Raw genomic sequence first — 14,208 nt, 5'->3', positions numbered from 1 at the left:
AAAGGGCCTTTTGTGTGGCACAGGAGCAGGGAGAGCGCTGAGATGAATTATTGAGTGTGAGTCTGGATCTCAAACTTAGCACCTCATAATTGAAAGTGCCAATAAATAATTAAATCAGATCGATTGACTTAAAGGACTAGTTTGACCTTTGCTTTAATTGTGGAGCGTTAAAGGAGAAGCTGTGTGTTTACTGCTGAAGTGTTTCTGTGTGGCTTCTGTGTTAGCATACCACAATCATTTTTATACAATCCCTTAAGCTCAATATTTTAACTTGTGTCTCATTGTAAAAATGTAAAAACGGCAGGTTGCAGAGTAAGTGAAATGGTTACAGTACTTCCTCTGAAACCACAAACTTACATTCTGACTGTGCTGTGAAAATAGATTTGCTAACTTTGGAGTTAGTCAGTCAGCTGTCTTTATCTAGGCTAATTTCCTCCTTGAGCTCTAGTCCAATATGCAGTCAGAAAGTGGCTTTAACCTTCTCACATTTCCCAAAAGGTTCTCAAAAGCCAAATGTTTGAACACTGACTTTATAGCCAGACCCTGATAATGATGTAGCTTTACACTGAGTGAAACAAAGAAACAACCTTTGTGTTTTTGTTGTGTATTTGTTTAGAACAAATAAAAGAAATCTTTGCCTGTTGCTAAGAAACATGTTTCAGCATCCAGCTTCATGCCTGTCAGCTAATTCTGACTTATTGTTGACATTTATCTGAATGTGTTCATGTTCATCTCCAGCTCCCATCAGTCCCATCAGGACAAAATTACATCTCTTACAAATCTGTGTTGCTACAGTCACATAAGCTGTTGGTGCTGATTTTAGCAGTGGCAAAAAAATGTATAGCTAAAGTTAAACTGTACATAGGTATTTGATAGTTTTCTTCATTACTATTTGGATTGTTGATAAACCAATTTAACATTTGTTGCATAAAATATCAGAAAATAGTAAAAGTTTATCACCAGGTGCCAGAAGCTAAGGTGACATCTCCAAATGGCTTTTTATTCTTCTAATAACCTTCAGATCCAAAAGATGTTCAGTCGTATTTCTCTACAAGTCAAAGTCAGATTTTTGGATGAATAAATTACTGAAATAGTTGCGGATACATTTAACTAATCCACTAATTGACTAATAATTCCTTTTGCACTGCACCTGAATCAGCTTAACAAGCCTTATAGCTCTTTTGCAAACAAACCTGTAGTGCTGCTGTTAAAACCCCCAGTGAGGCTGCTGAGCGGAGATTAACACAGAGATGAGAAGAAGAAAGACTGAGGCTGCTATGATTAAAGATGAAGGGCGGAAGCAGATAGAGAGGCACAGAAAATAACACAGTCAGCGTCTGGAAACTTTAACTGAAGGTGAATTAAACTACAGGGACTTGGATTCCTGGGAAGAAAATGAGTGATGATTAAAAAAATTATTTGAGAAGCAGATGCAAATTAAAAGGCTATAACATAAATCTGTCATGTATAAACACCATAAGACTATAGTTTCTACATGGCTATATTACTGTTTAGAAAAGTAATAAAGCAAATCATGTCCTCAACAGTAATAGCAGAAAGTGATTCCTGTGCTGGACTGCAGGCTGCACTTTGTCTGCTTTTGTATTTGATCACTTAAAAAAAGCAGAAACACCTTATATGAAATCAGATTTAGAGGATCAATACTTAACATCGCAGCCAGTACAATAAAATGAAATACAATTTTCCACTAAAATGAGCATTTTAAACATTGTCAATATCTACAGTACTGTAGAACTAATGTGTCAGTTTTTATACACGCAACTCTGTTGTGTCTGTCTCTGTATAGTTAATATTCTTTAAAGTTCAGTTCCTTATTTTGGATTCCATATTCCCCAGCGCTGTGCGAGAACTGAAGGCGATCAAGTGATCCTCTGAGGACGCGAAACATCCATTTTCATTAGTCTCCCCTCACCCCATGCTGCTCCTTTGCCCTTTACAACATCACAGCAGCCATTTGTGAGCAGCACCTGTGGGGCACCACAGCTGTCCTGCTCCCCTTTATAGCTGCCCCTCATCCTCCCCTGGAGCCTTTTCACAAACACACCTATATATGGAGGTGTCTGTCAATCTGTCCATCCCTCTCCCTCTACCTGTGGGGGGCCTGAATGCACACATTGATCTATCAGTATTGATAGAGACCACATCACCAGCGTGTTTGTTCCTGCCTCACAATTATGAGGATTTTTCTGCTTTTCTCCCGGTTTTATGTTATAAAACAAGCATTTCCACTGTTTTGGGACATTTTACAGACTAAACTGTTAACTGATTATTTAAAAAAAAAAAAAAAAATCAACATAAAGCCACAAAATTGGGTGAAAGGTCACCAGCACATAATCACCGTAAATAGCTATGAACTGGCCAAAGTTTTGACTGGTCATCGGTCAGTTTGAGGGTGAAGCTGTCGTGTTGCCTAAATACTCGTGTATCACAGTTGTTATGAAAAAAACAATGGCAGCTGTACTGCAGTCTTTACCTCTGTTTATACAATCCTCCCAAATGTCAGAGAGAAATGAAGTCATTATGCTCTGACAAGAATTAATTACTGCATATTGCCAGTGCACATGGCTTCATCCAGCCGCTCCTGTGAGACTGAGCATTCTTCAAGCTTAAGGGAAAAGACAGTAAAATTCTTCTTCTTTTAGCTTATTCTTCTCAAGCTTACACCGCTCTCCTGCTTTACCAGCTTGTTTTCTGTGAGATTACACCTAGATACACTTTGATGATAAATAAACTAGAAACGTGTGAAGCTGATGGTTACAGAACCTGTGCAGGTTACAGGCGTTGACTGAGCTTTGATTGGCATCACAGATGGAAGCTTTGGTTTTCTGGTCAAACTTGGACCAGCCAGCTTGAACTAAAATAACTTCAGTGCTGGTTATAAAGGCAGATTAGTGGTTAAAGGGACAATTGTAATAGAAGTGATAGTGTTAAGTCCCAGTCACAGCCTAGAAAGTTGTCAAAATGTTCTTGTGGAAATACTTGTGACTAATTAATTAGTTAATCCAGAAAAGATTAAATGGCAACTATTTAGAGTTATTTTAGATGTTCTTTAGTTTCTTTGATCTTAAATCCTACAGTTTTGACTATTGGTTGAACAAATAAAAAATATGAATCTGTCATCTTAGGCTTTAGACAGTTATGATTGGCAATTTTCATACTTTTCTGGCATTTTGTAGAAAGATCTTTTATTAAAATTAATTAAAAACATAATCAACAGATTTTCCAGTAATGAGATTAACGAGATTAAAACAAAGCTGCCTGCTCCAGCATGTTATGTCCACAGTAAATATGGTGACATTTATTATAATTATGTGCCCTACTATAGCTCTGTTTGTTTGGACATGTAAAATTGATGGCAGTAAAACCTTCCTGAGCTGGCTGAGAATGGACGTCTGTTGTTCTCTATGAGAGCTGCTGCACAGTGAATAGAGGCAACAACCCCAGGATGGCTGGGTTTATGGAGACAGATGGAGATGTCTGATAGTCAGCAGCTCCACATGCTTAGAGAGCCAAACACAATGAACTTAGCCAAAAGCAAACATTATTTTGGATTGATGCCCATACTCATTTGTTTCTTCATGTACTAGACTTAACTGGTATGAGCACAAGAGAAGGTACATTTCAGGAAAACTATTAGCTCGAGTTTGAAAATCTGGAATCAGATATAACTTTTATTGCCTAACACAAGGTCTGCTTTACCAAACCAAATACAGCTTGAAAAAACATGTGGTTTGTACGTAAACAGCCTAAACTGTGTGAAAAATTTGTGAAATGTTAAACACTGTGGAAGGCTTGGTTCTGTGTGTAACAGTATCAGTATTATGCATCTACAGTTTTGCTTCATGAAGGATGCTGTGTTTCCTCCGCAGCACAACAGGAAGCCACATTTTTCTGCATTTCAGCACTTGTGTCTCTTGTTATTTCTCTGCTTGTTTGCTTTTGATCATGTTCATTTGGCAGAGCAGCCTTAAAAGAGTATTAGAGGTCATGTTTGGCACAGCGATCAGGTTTGCACTTCATTTAAGATTGTGTGTGCAAAAGAGGAAGTCTATCACATGGTTCCTGGCCTTTAGGCAAGAGATAGCATCACCGACAAAACTGCCAGCATTAAAACACTTTCACATCGATGCCTTTTCCCTCTGATGTGATGTGAGGATGACACTCTCACAATGATAAATCTATTAACCCAATAGAAATAACTGCATTGTGTGATTATGCTCTATGATAATGGTAAAACCCAAGAAAATAACAAGGGCACAAGAATGGTCACCATGGGAACAGAAACTTTGCTGTGCAAAGATGCAAAACATAGTCCCATTGGTGGAGTGACATGCAAGTCAATAAACAACGCCATCGAAGCTATTTTTGGCTCTGGCAGAGCGCCAGTTCAATTGCAGACTCTGGAGTCTTCCTTATGTGCATTTCAGCACCACAGGAGCAAAATGAGCGGAGGAGTTGGAATAGTAATAAACCACACCTGAAGCTTTATTTAGAGGAACGTTCCCGGCGAGGGCGAGCAGGTTAAGATTCTTGGAAAAACAACTGGCAGTCAGAGCCACAGAAACCAAGTTATTTCACCTTGATGCTGCTCGGCATTAGACAGATAACAGCGTCCTTGTCGGTGTGTTTAGTTTACCCACTCTCTGGTTACCAAGGAATGTCTTTTTGTGCTGGACTTTGTGAAACAGCACCAGTCACACTCGTTGGAGTGGCACAAATTAAATCTCTATTACTCAGATCAGTGCTGTTACCTGACCTTTTCCTTTAAATCCGAACAGTCAGTGTTTATTTGCCTGTTATTATATCTTGGCAACAGTCACTGCTGGACTGTTCTAGTTATTTCATCCTCTCTTAATTGCAGTAATTTGAGCAGAACGAGATCAGTTTGCTCAGAGCTTGACGTTGATGTGGACCACAGACAACATCCTCCAAAATCGTCATAACAACAACACCTGAACATAACAACAACACCTGAACATTACCACCTTCATGCACTTTTAAAAAATAATAAACAGAAGTTGCGTATAAAAAATAATAGTACTTTTTCTTTATCATGAGGCCTTTTCAAAAAAGGTTCTGTGTTTAAAATATTGTATTGCATATTGAGATCATATTGAGCAGCTATTTTTTGTTTGCAAGACAATGAGCACTAAAGGTTCAGCACCAAACAGAGAGATAAAATTAGTAAGTATCTGTGAAACATAGTGGAGCATCTTCTGCAGCAGCTACAGAGACAAAGATTGTCTCCTGAAATAACAACAAAGCTAAACGGGCAGTGAACGCACTTATGTTTGCCAGGTTATCAGAAAAATTCAGTGCTAATGTTGCTCCATTTTTGCTGGATATGTAAACAGGTAACTATTTGTTAATATGCCAACCATATCAGCTTTGTAAAGGCCCATTCATGGTTTCTACTTGCCCTTAAATGAGCACAGTTCTATTCATACTACAATCAGGCATGTGAGCACGAACAATTTCCACAATGGTGACCGCCTTATGGCAACAACAAGAGCTTCTTTGTTTGTTCTCTTTGGCTGAACAACATGAAAATGACTAAAAACCACCATGTGTGTGTGACAGCTGAACAAGTACAGGAGAAAGACAAACAAAATGACTGAAAATGTGCAGTCAGTCAGTCTCAACTGGGCTCAGGCTGACCTTTGCAGACACGAAGAGTATTTCTCTTGTGGCTACAGTTTGGTCTGTTTCCCCCTGAGTAGCCAAAATATCCAATTAATGCTGCTTTAATCATCTGTTTAAGCTAAACGTCCTTAACCACATCTATGTTGCACTGATGCAGACAGTTTAAATAATGTGAAGAAGAAAAGCTGCAGAAAGAGAAACAGATAAAACATTATGAAGATCAATAATCATAAGCTGAGTTTTATGGTTGTGACAGGCATTTCAACAAAAAATGAGTAATTAAGATTATTTACACACGCTCATAATGTTGACATGAGGGGATGTTACGTCTTGAGCTGTCCAATTACACTTCATAACTGGTTCCTCGTCACGACTGAGCTCTAAATAGAAAACTGCAGTCACAGTTACAGGAAGGCTGCATGTGTGATCACACATATAATGTCATCTGCTGTTACGCACAAAAAAGAAACTGACTTTACTTTCCTGTGACTGCCTGCAATCTCGTCCTGTTTGCCAAACACAGAAAGTTGCCTACAACAAAGAAACTCTGTGTGTGACAGTTAATGTTCGTATGTTTGGTACAGGTTCATCCTGTTTGATTGATAACGCCGCCTGTATTAAAACTGCATCATGAGTGGCGCAGCTGCAGGCTATTTTCAAAGCTACAGTCTTAAATCTTCATGGAAGATGCAGCATTATCTGCAATGTTTTACACGTCCTTTGTCCTTGGACAGATCTGCACTCCTGACCTGGTGGTCTTCCTGGCCTGCACCAACCACCATTTGAAGGAGCGGCTGCAGAAACGAGCCGAGCAGCAGGGACGACCCGACGACAACCCCAAGGCCATTGACCGCCGCCTGACCAACTTCAAACAAAACACCATTCCTCTGGTCAAATATTTCCAGGAGAGGGGCCTTATTGTTACAGTAAGTCTGGACCATTGTGTGTATTATGGATTATACTTTATGTCTTGTTTGTGTGCTTCTTTTAAAAACAGCTGAAGTCTATTCATATTGCAAGATTTTTTAGTGTGTACATTAAATCCATTATCAACACTTGGTGCCAGCACAGGAAGTTATGTGTAGCAATGCAGGAAGGAAGGGTGTAGAGATGGCGCTGCGTGTGTCGTACGTCTGATTGTTATTCCAGACAGACAATCACATCCCGTCACACACGTACAGTTACTCTGCATTCACTTCAAGTGGGATGGAAGAGATGGGAAAGGTTTTATTGCTTAAGACTGTCACTGGCAACTACAAACTACATTATAATTAGGTGCAAATCTTACAAGGATATCTGAAGTAACAAAATGATGCATGATGTATTTACACTGAACGATGATGAACAAACTCATTAATAAACTAACTGTTGCAGCTCCAGTTGTATGGCTGCACAAGAGATTGTACGAGGGTCAAGAAACATTACACATTACACATATTCACATTCAATTAGCATTTAAAAAGAATGAAATGAGTTCATCTGTAAATATTAGTTGATGTGAGGTATCTGCTTTCAGAAAAATGTGAAGTGTAGAGGTTTTGCCCAGAGGTAATTCTCAGGTTTTGATCTAATATCGATCCTTTCTTTTCTGTGTTGTGTTCTGTGCTGCCTCTCAGAGCAGCATTTCACACACACATATTAGGAAAAGTTACTGTGCAGGAATATGAAAATTCTGTGCACAAGTGACAAAGTTATTACGTTTAGCAAAATGCACCGATTCAGTAAAGTCAGACTAACATTGTTATTGCTTCTAAAGTCCCTTGTGAAAGACGTGTTAATGAACATTGATGTCAGTTGTGTGTCAGTTTTGCAGAATAATTCAGAATGAAGAGTAACAGTAATGTTGGCATAATAAAAAGTTAATTATCATATTCATTACCATTCCTAACACATAAAGTCAGCAGTGTGCAGACATGCCGATAATCCATTAATCTTTTCAAACTGTATCTGTTTAGCTGCTCATTGTTTTGCAAGGTGAAAAGCAGACTGTTGCTGTTGGACTGAGTGTTAATTGGAGACCACTGAGATTTTCATCAGACCGTGTGGCAGAGGGGCAGAGTTACCCACGGCATGTGTGAGGCGGGTGCCAATAGAGCTACTGGCTCCTGCAGCCAACAGGAAGCGAGTGCCCACTGTTCTAGTGAGAGTCTTATTGATTTGTCTGAGTCTGAGCTCAGTGCCGACTTCCTCACACACAGGGAATAATGACTGAATCTGCTACCGGAGGAGATTTTGTTTGCATAGTTGGAGATGGCATCTTAAAATCATATCCAATGGTAATCTCCAGTGGATCACGCATTAATGGTAAAAAGAATGAAAATATACAAATATAACAAGATGCTCTCCAGAAAAATCCGAAAAAGCTGTTTATGTGTCGGTGTGATTGCTGTCCTTAGCTTTCTGCTGATGCTGCCATAAGAGGAACAGTTACTGAGTGATATAATGTCTTTTTCCAGTCTTTTTAATATCCTGTTTATTGCATTATTGTCCGGCCGTCTCTTTCTGCCTGCTTTGTTGTGTAGTGTTACATGCTCTATTTGCTATGTTTTCCTGCTGCACTTTGCCATCTTTAATTGATTAACGCAGCTTATCTGCATGTCTTTGGACTGTGGGAGGAAAGTGGAGCAGACCTGGGGGTAATAGTCTCCACACAACACAGTTCATGAATAACCCAGCTGCTTCTTGGTTTCCTCCTGTGGGGTTATATTGTTCTGGTGCATTTTGGAATCTGCAATGTGTGAATTGAAGTCATTTTAGCACATAAAAACTTCACAGCAGGTGAGGCTGTAACCTCAAAACAACAAAACTACATGAGAAAGGTTAGAAATGCAAGTTGTTTTTAAAGTTTCTGCTGTTTCATTGAATGTTTTCTTTTCCTGTAATGTTGGCAGGAATGTACAGACTGCAAAGTGTACTGCCAGATCTGTGGGCTCTCTATAGATTACAGTAATCACAGTATTTTTTACAGTTTTTAATCTTGGCAGATAGGGATAGGCTCCAGCAGATCCCCGTAACCCTAAATAGGAATATATAGAAAATGGATGGATGGATGTATATGCTTTAGAAAACTACATTCCTGACCCAGCAGCTTTCTGTTTCAGACATTTTTCAGCAAGAGAAGTTTTTGGAAAGTCAGTAGAGGCAAATGTGAAGCCACAGACAATTGTCCCTGCGGACTGTGTCGGGTTAGAGACTCAAAATGGAAAATAATAATGAGAAACGTCTATTTATGTGTAGAGAGCACTGGACTGAACTGTTCTTAAGAGACGTCAGGTTCAGTTCTTGTTCTTTAGAAATAAAATCATAAAAGCTTACAGTAAATGTGCAGCTGATTCTGTCATTTGGTGCAACTGAGACATCGAGTAGCTGTGACTGATGGTAGGAGCTGAACAAAGGACAGATTATTACTGTTTTCATGAAAGGATCACATTATTACCGCTCTGTTCTATTGTTTCAATACTCAAATAATCAAATTCAGAGTTGATCCCTGTTGTGTCCCTCAGGATCAGAAGCATCATCAAACAGAAGAAATTCATTCTATGTATGTATAAATAATAATGTGTAAACTACATCTTTTTTGTTGTTTTGGGGTTTTTTTAGACATTTGTGAACAGTTTAGTTGTGAACAGTTTCCTATCTGACATAGAAACAGGCTTTCAAGGTTTGATTAAATTCTGGTTGAATATGGTTCCTCCTGCTCTTCAGTAATTATCCCAGGAGAAGGACTCAATACTTTCTAACTAATGAATTCAATAACTTCTAAGGCTTAATTGCTTTCGCTCAGCAAAAGCTTTTGTGATCCTTTCATTTTAAATGTCAGGTCCAGTATGGAAAGGGATAAATCTATAAAAGAACAATCACCGTGACTAATTTCTCTACTTTGTCTACGCTGAAATGCGATGACTGGATTGTCAAGTTTACAAGTTTCTTATTTCTCAGGTTCTGACACCTGATGCTCAGTTTCTCGGTGCTTTTATTTTGAAGCTGTTGTCAGTTTTCTGTAATTTGTATGTGACACACTGACATTTTGATTTTTGTGCATAAAAGTGACAGTTACAATTATTTTTCCATGTAGGCTGACTCAACTTATCAAAAGACACAAATACACACTCAGACACACAATCAGCCCTAAGTGAAATTGCAGCAGGGATAGATAATTGTTTGTTGTGGCCTTGACTGAAGCTCTGCTGTCATTCTAGGAAAAAGGACAACTCTAATTAAGTATTCCAGAGTGAGTTCAGCCTCAGTTTCCTTCACACATGCTGATCGATGCCACACAGATATAAACAAACAAAAGAAACCTTGCGCCAACTTTCTGGGTTCCTTATCTCTCCAGGGACGTTTACAAGGCATTAATTCATTTTACTTGAAATACAAATGAGATACAGGCATTGTAGCTAATCAGTATGGTATGAACTGCAGTCTTCACGTTACGCTTTGAATACACAACTGAAACTGATATTGAGTCTTTGGATCAATTTAAATCCATATAATCTATACATATTGTACTTGTGTATTTACATCTGTAATGTTTCCTCTGGCGACTTTGAGCTTGACATAACTGAAAAAAACTAAACAGATGTATGGATGGAGAATTTTCCACCTTCTTTTTCAGCTCAAACGCTTGAAGACCTTCGCATGAATTTATTCAGACGATCAAACAGATTAATCTGAAGGCACAAAATGCTCCACTGAAAAGAGCTGCAGAGTCCAGACGGAGCTGCTGCTTTAAGCCGCCTCAAAGCTTTAAGACTCCTTATCTGATTCATCTGTTCCCTTTAATCTACCTCTACTACTTGGAGATCTATATGGTGCCGGATGATGGGTTTTGCCTCGCTTCATCCTATTAGTGGACTTGGTGAAAAAGATGCATCTTTTTGTGCTTTATATGTTCAGTACATGAAGGTAAACATGTTCTTTAGAGTTGATAATTAAAGCGTGTACTTCTGTCCTCTGTTGGGCTGCACCCAGTCATTATAATGTCAGCAGCTTAAGAGATGATTGCTAATTTCTTTTCTCCCTGTCACTTTTAGGGTAATTTATTTTAGGAAGGAGTTTGTGCATCCTAATTACTCTACTGTGGTGATGCAGAAATAATTTCCCCAAATACAAGTAAAAAAACAACACAGGTTGTAGAGGACTTACAATGCACAAAATGACATACAAAGCTTTAACTGAGCTTTTCAATAAAGGTCTCCAAATTTTATTGTTGACAGGGAAAAGAGAGGTTTCAGAAAGTGATAACATAAATGTGCTCAGAGACAGCTTACCTATTCACTTTGCTATTGCTTAGACACAGATGTTTACGATTAAAGGCCTGAAAATGTAAAAAATGTAAATGAGAGTTTGCCAGCCTGTCACTGACACAGCTGTCAGACTTGATTTATGGTCGAGCCAGAGGGTTAACAGTAGTCTTACCACAGATCCCTACTGTACTGTAGAGCTTTAGATTTATAGTTCAGTGTTAGGTCTTACCCACGGGGAACACCAGACGGATGTATTGAGATCAGAATGAATCATGCTTTAATGAAATTCACAGTAACTATGGGCTGTCACAGAACAGCAGTTATATCCAGGAGACTTCTACTGTATTTTGTCTCAACGTCTTACTGACACTGGGTAAGAAACAGTGTGGACCCTGGAAAGGTTGTCAGTCTGTGCAGGGCTGTTGATGTTTGATCGCTGACTGACAGAGAGCAGTGATCGTGGTAGCAGAAAGCTGGCAGTGGCTTCGCTGAATGTGTGCTATCAGAAAAGGAGTAATCTGTAGAGAATTTCAATTTCAATCAGCTGGTCAAGAAGAGGTACATTTTAAGTTTCTTTTTAAAAGTCACCATGACATGTGCAGCTTAAACTATGCATAATGCATGTATGCAGCACAGTTCAGCCCTGTTGATCTCATTAGGAATCAGGATCAGGAAAAGAAGCAGCCAAGTTCCCAAGCTGACACTGGATCCACATATTTCTTTCCTAAAATGCTTCTAATCTGTCCTTGAGAATGATACTCTCTCTGAAGAGTCTCATGCAGCTTCTTGTAAGTATAAATGGATTATAGAGAAGCTCTCTGTTGGAGTACAAACACAGTTAGGTAATAAACACTGCAGTCACTGTACTTGTTCTTGATGCCAGACATGAAGCGTTCTGAGTAGCCTGATGGGCTTTTTTAATGCCACTTTCCCTGGGGAATCCTCAGCCAGGTCCCCTCCACTAATCATCTGCGGGTGGACTCAAAGGGCCCTCGGGTGCTCAGGGGACTCTCCCACGCTGTAAACACCATACACCAGCCTCTTTTTTTAGGTTGTTTCCATGGAAACCCCAGGAGGAAGCATTTGTTGAGCTACCCTTATCTTACATTTGGCTGACTTCCACTCCCATCGCCAGCATCCATTCATTTCTTTATTTTGATTATATATTGAAAAGATAACCTTGCTGAGAGCCTCACACCTGAAGCTGAGAGCAATTATGTCCAGTCTGTTTGTTTTTATCTGCTTCTGTATGCATACGTTCGCCTTTTGCCTCTCCGTTGTTTGTCATCGGAGCTGATGAGATGGCCAGACAGCAGATTAGGGGAGAAGCAGGGGTCTGCTTCAATCAGTTCCTCATTCACTTGCAAATCAGATTCTTCATGGCCAATTTATAAATACTGTACGTGCAAAAGAAGGCAGCCAACCAGCCGAATAATCTGGAAGAGACCGAGTGACGCAGACAGGAGGCCAATTAATCCAGTGTTATTAAAGTTTCTGGTGTGTGTTGAATACCAAAAATCCAGGTGTGTAGCTCCCAGGACCAGAGCTTGTTGTTGTGTTGTGTGATCTTATAACGAAGCTCATTCCCGATGTCACGGCAGCTTTAACTGACTGAGCATGTCCGTTTGACTCCTATCATTTCTGTATGTGTGTTTTAGCTGTCTGGCATTTCTCATTTCATGCATTTGACACTTTCTGCATCACCACAACAAAATACACATTTAATCCACATCCACATAAAAACAAGCAAACTCAACCTCAGTACATTCACATCAACTTAAAATAAGTATGTGAAGTGTGTTTCCAAGCGAAACAGAGGTTACACTGGCCATCACCTTTAAAATAAAACGCAATTCCCTGTCTAGGGCCGGTGTTTGTTGTGCTGCCATGTTTCTATAGTGGCCCAGAAAGGACAAACCATAGCTCCCTATCTAGTTTTAAAAGGCTCCTTCAAAGATTAAGCAAGTGCAGCTGGTATCTTTCAGTCTTACACACAAAAGACAACATATTTATAAATACTATATTCCATTTCTGCTAATAGATACAACACTTTCATACTTTAAGACAGTCCCTTGATATATTTTCATATATTTATTTATTAGTTTTATCTCTTTTGCAAAAGATAATTTGTTAATTTAAATTAAACATAAAGTTAATGTAACATTTCTCTTTAAATTCCCAAATTCCTTCTATCTTAAAATTATCTCAGTAAGAAAAAATGCATTTTAAATTATGAAGTTACAGTCAACAGAATCATTTCTGCAGCAGGCTGTTCGGTAAACAGTGTTTGTTTTTGACAGTTTTGACACATCATTTATAAAAGGAGCATAACTACAGGTTGAAAAGTCATCTGGAAAATGATGACTAAATGAATGAATAAAATGATGACTAAATGAATGAATAAAATGATGACTAAATGAATGAATAAAATGATGACTAAATGAATGAATAAAATGATGACTAAATGAATGAATAAAATGATGACTAAATGAATTTAATGGAGTGTCAAATCGGAGATATTTCTTCTTTCAGTTGGATGCTGACCGAGATGAAGAGGAGGTGTTCTGTGACATCAGCATGACTTTGGACAACAAGCTGTTTCCCTCCAAAGAGCCTGCAGCCGGTGAGATGATCCTTAGTTATCTTCCTATTTTACAACAAAGCGAGACTAAAAGTCAAAAGACATTTTATGGTTGGACACATTCAAAAAGGTGGATGAGATCTTAGCCACAGTAAGATCATGTTGAGAAACTAGTTAGGCAAATTACATTAAATAGGATTTGAAGATTAACCTAATTAAGACTCATTAGGTCTCTAATTAAGACACCTTAGTTGGCTTTGCTGAAATGATTGAACTAAGGTTTGTTGTGTGTATCTGATGCAACATGTGTGTATCTGATGCAACATAATCCAGGAGGTAATTTACAGTGTCATTTTTGTCAACGAGTCCTGGCCAAACAACAGAAAGATCTCTGTCAGATCAACAACAGCACAAACTACAGCCTCAACAACAGAACTACAACAACAACACATCCCTGACATAGTTTTACAAAAAAGTGCATCATCACCTAAATGAAGGAGGATTTTTTTTTGCATGACTGTTGTATTGGACTGTATTAGCTTTAGCTTGTGTGCCTAATAGACGGCAGTCTGACTGCATATAATGTACTGTAGGTGAAGTCATTCTGCACAGCAGGTATGGGCCAAATGATGATGAAATGTGATTCAATATAAAGAACATCAGGCCTTAACATAGTCACAAACACAGTGAACATCCACAGGGGATTTATGGCTTTTT

The 14,208-nt window shown here is 38.8% G+C and overlaps 1 protein-coding gene across 1 annotated transcript in view; it reads left to right on the top strand.

Annotated features, from left to right (window-relative positions):
* The window catches only part of ak5 (adenylate kinase 5), a 52,161-nt gene that overhangs the window by 14,275 nt on the left and 23,678 nt on the right, over positions 1–14,208 (top strand). The window contains exons 6-7 of the mRNA XM_026314620.2: positions 6,399–6,590; positions 13,443–13,533. Coding sequence (XP_026170405.1) covers positions 6,399–6,590; positions 13,443–13,533 — 283 coding nt within the window. The remainder of the gene's footprint in view (positions 1–6,398; positions 6,591–13,442; positions 13,534–14,208) is intronic.

This window comes from Mastacembelus armatus, chromosome 17 (assembly GCF_900324485.2).
Source record: "Mastacembelus armatus chromosome 17, fMasArm1.2, whole genome shotgun sequence".
Classification (NCBI taxonomy): domain Eukaryota; kingdom Metazoa; phylum Chordata; class Actinopteri; order Synbranchiformes; family Mastacembelidae; genus Mastacembelus; species Mastacembelus armatus.
This window is presented reverse-complemented; position numbering and strand designations above follow the sequence as displayed.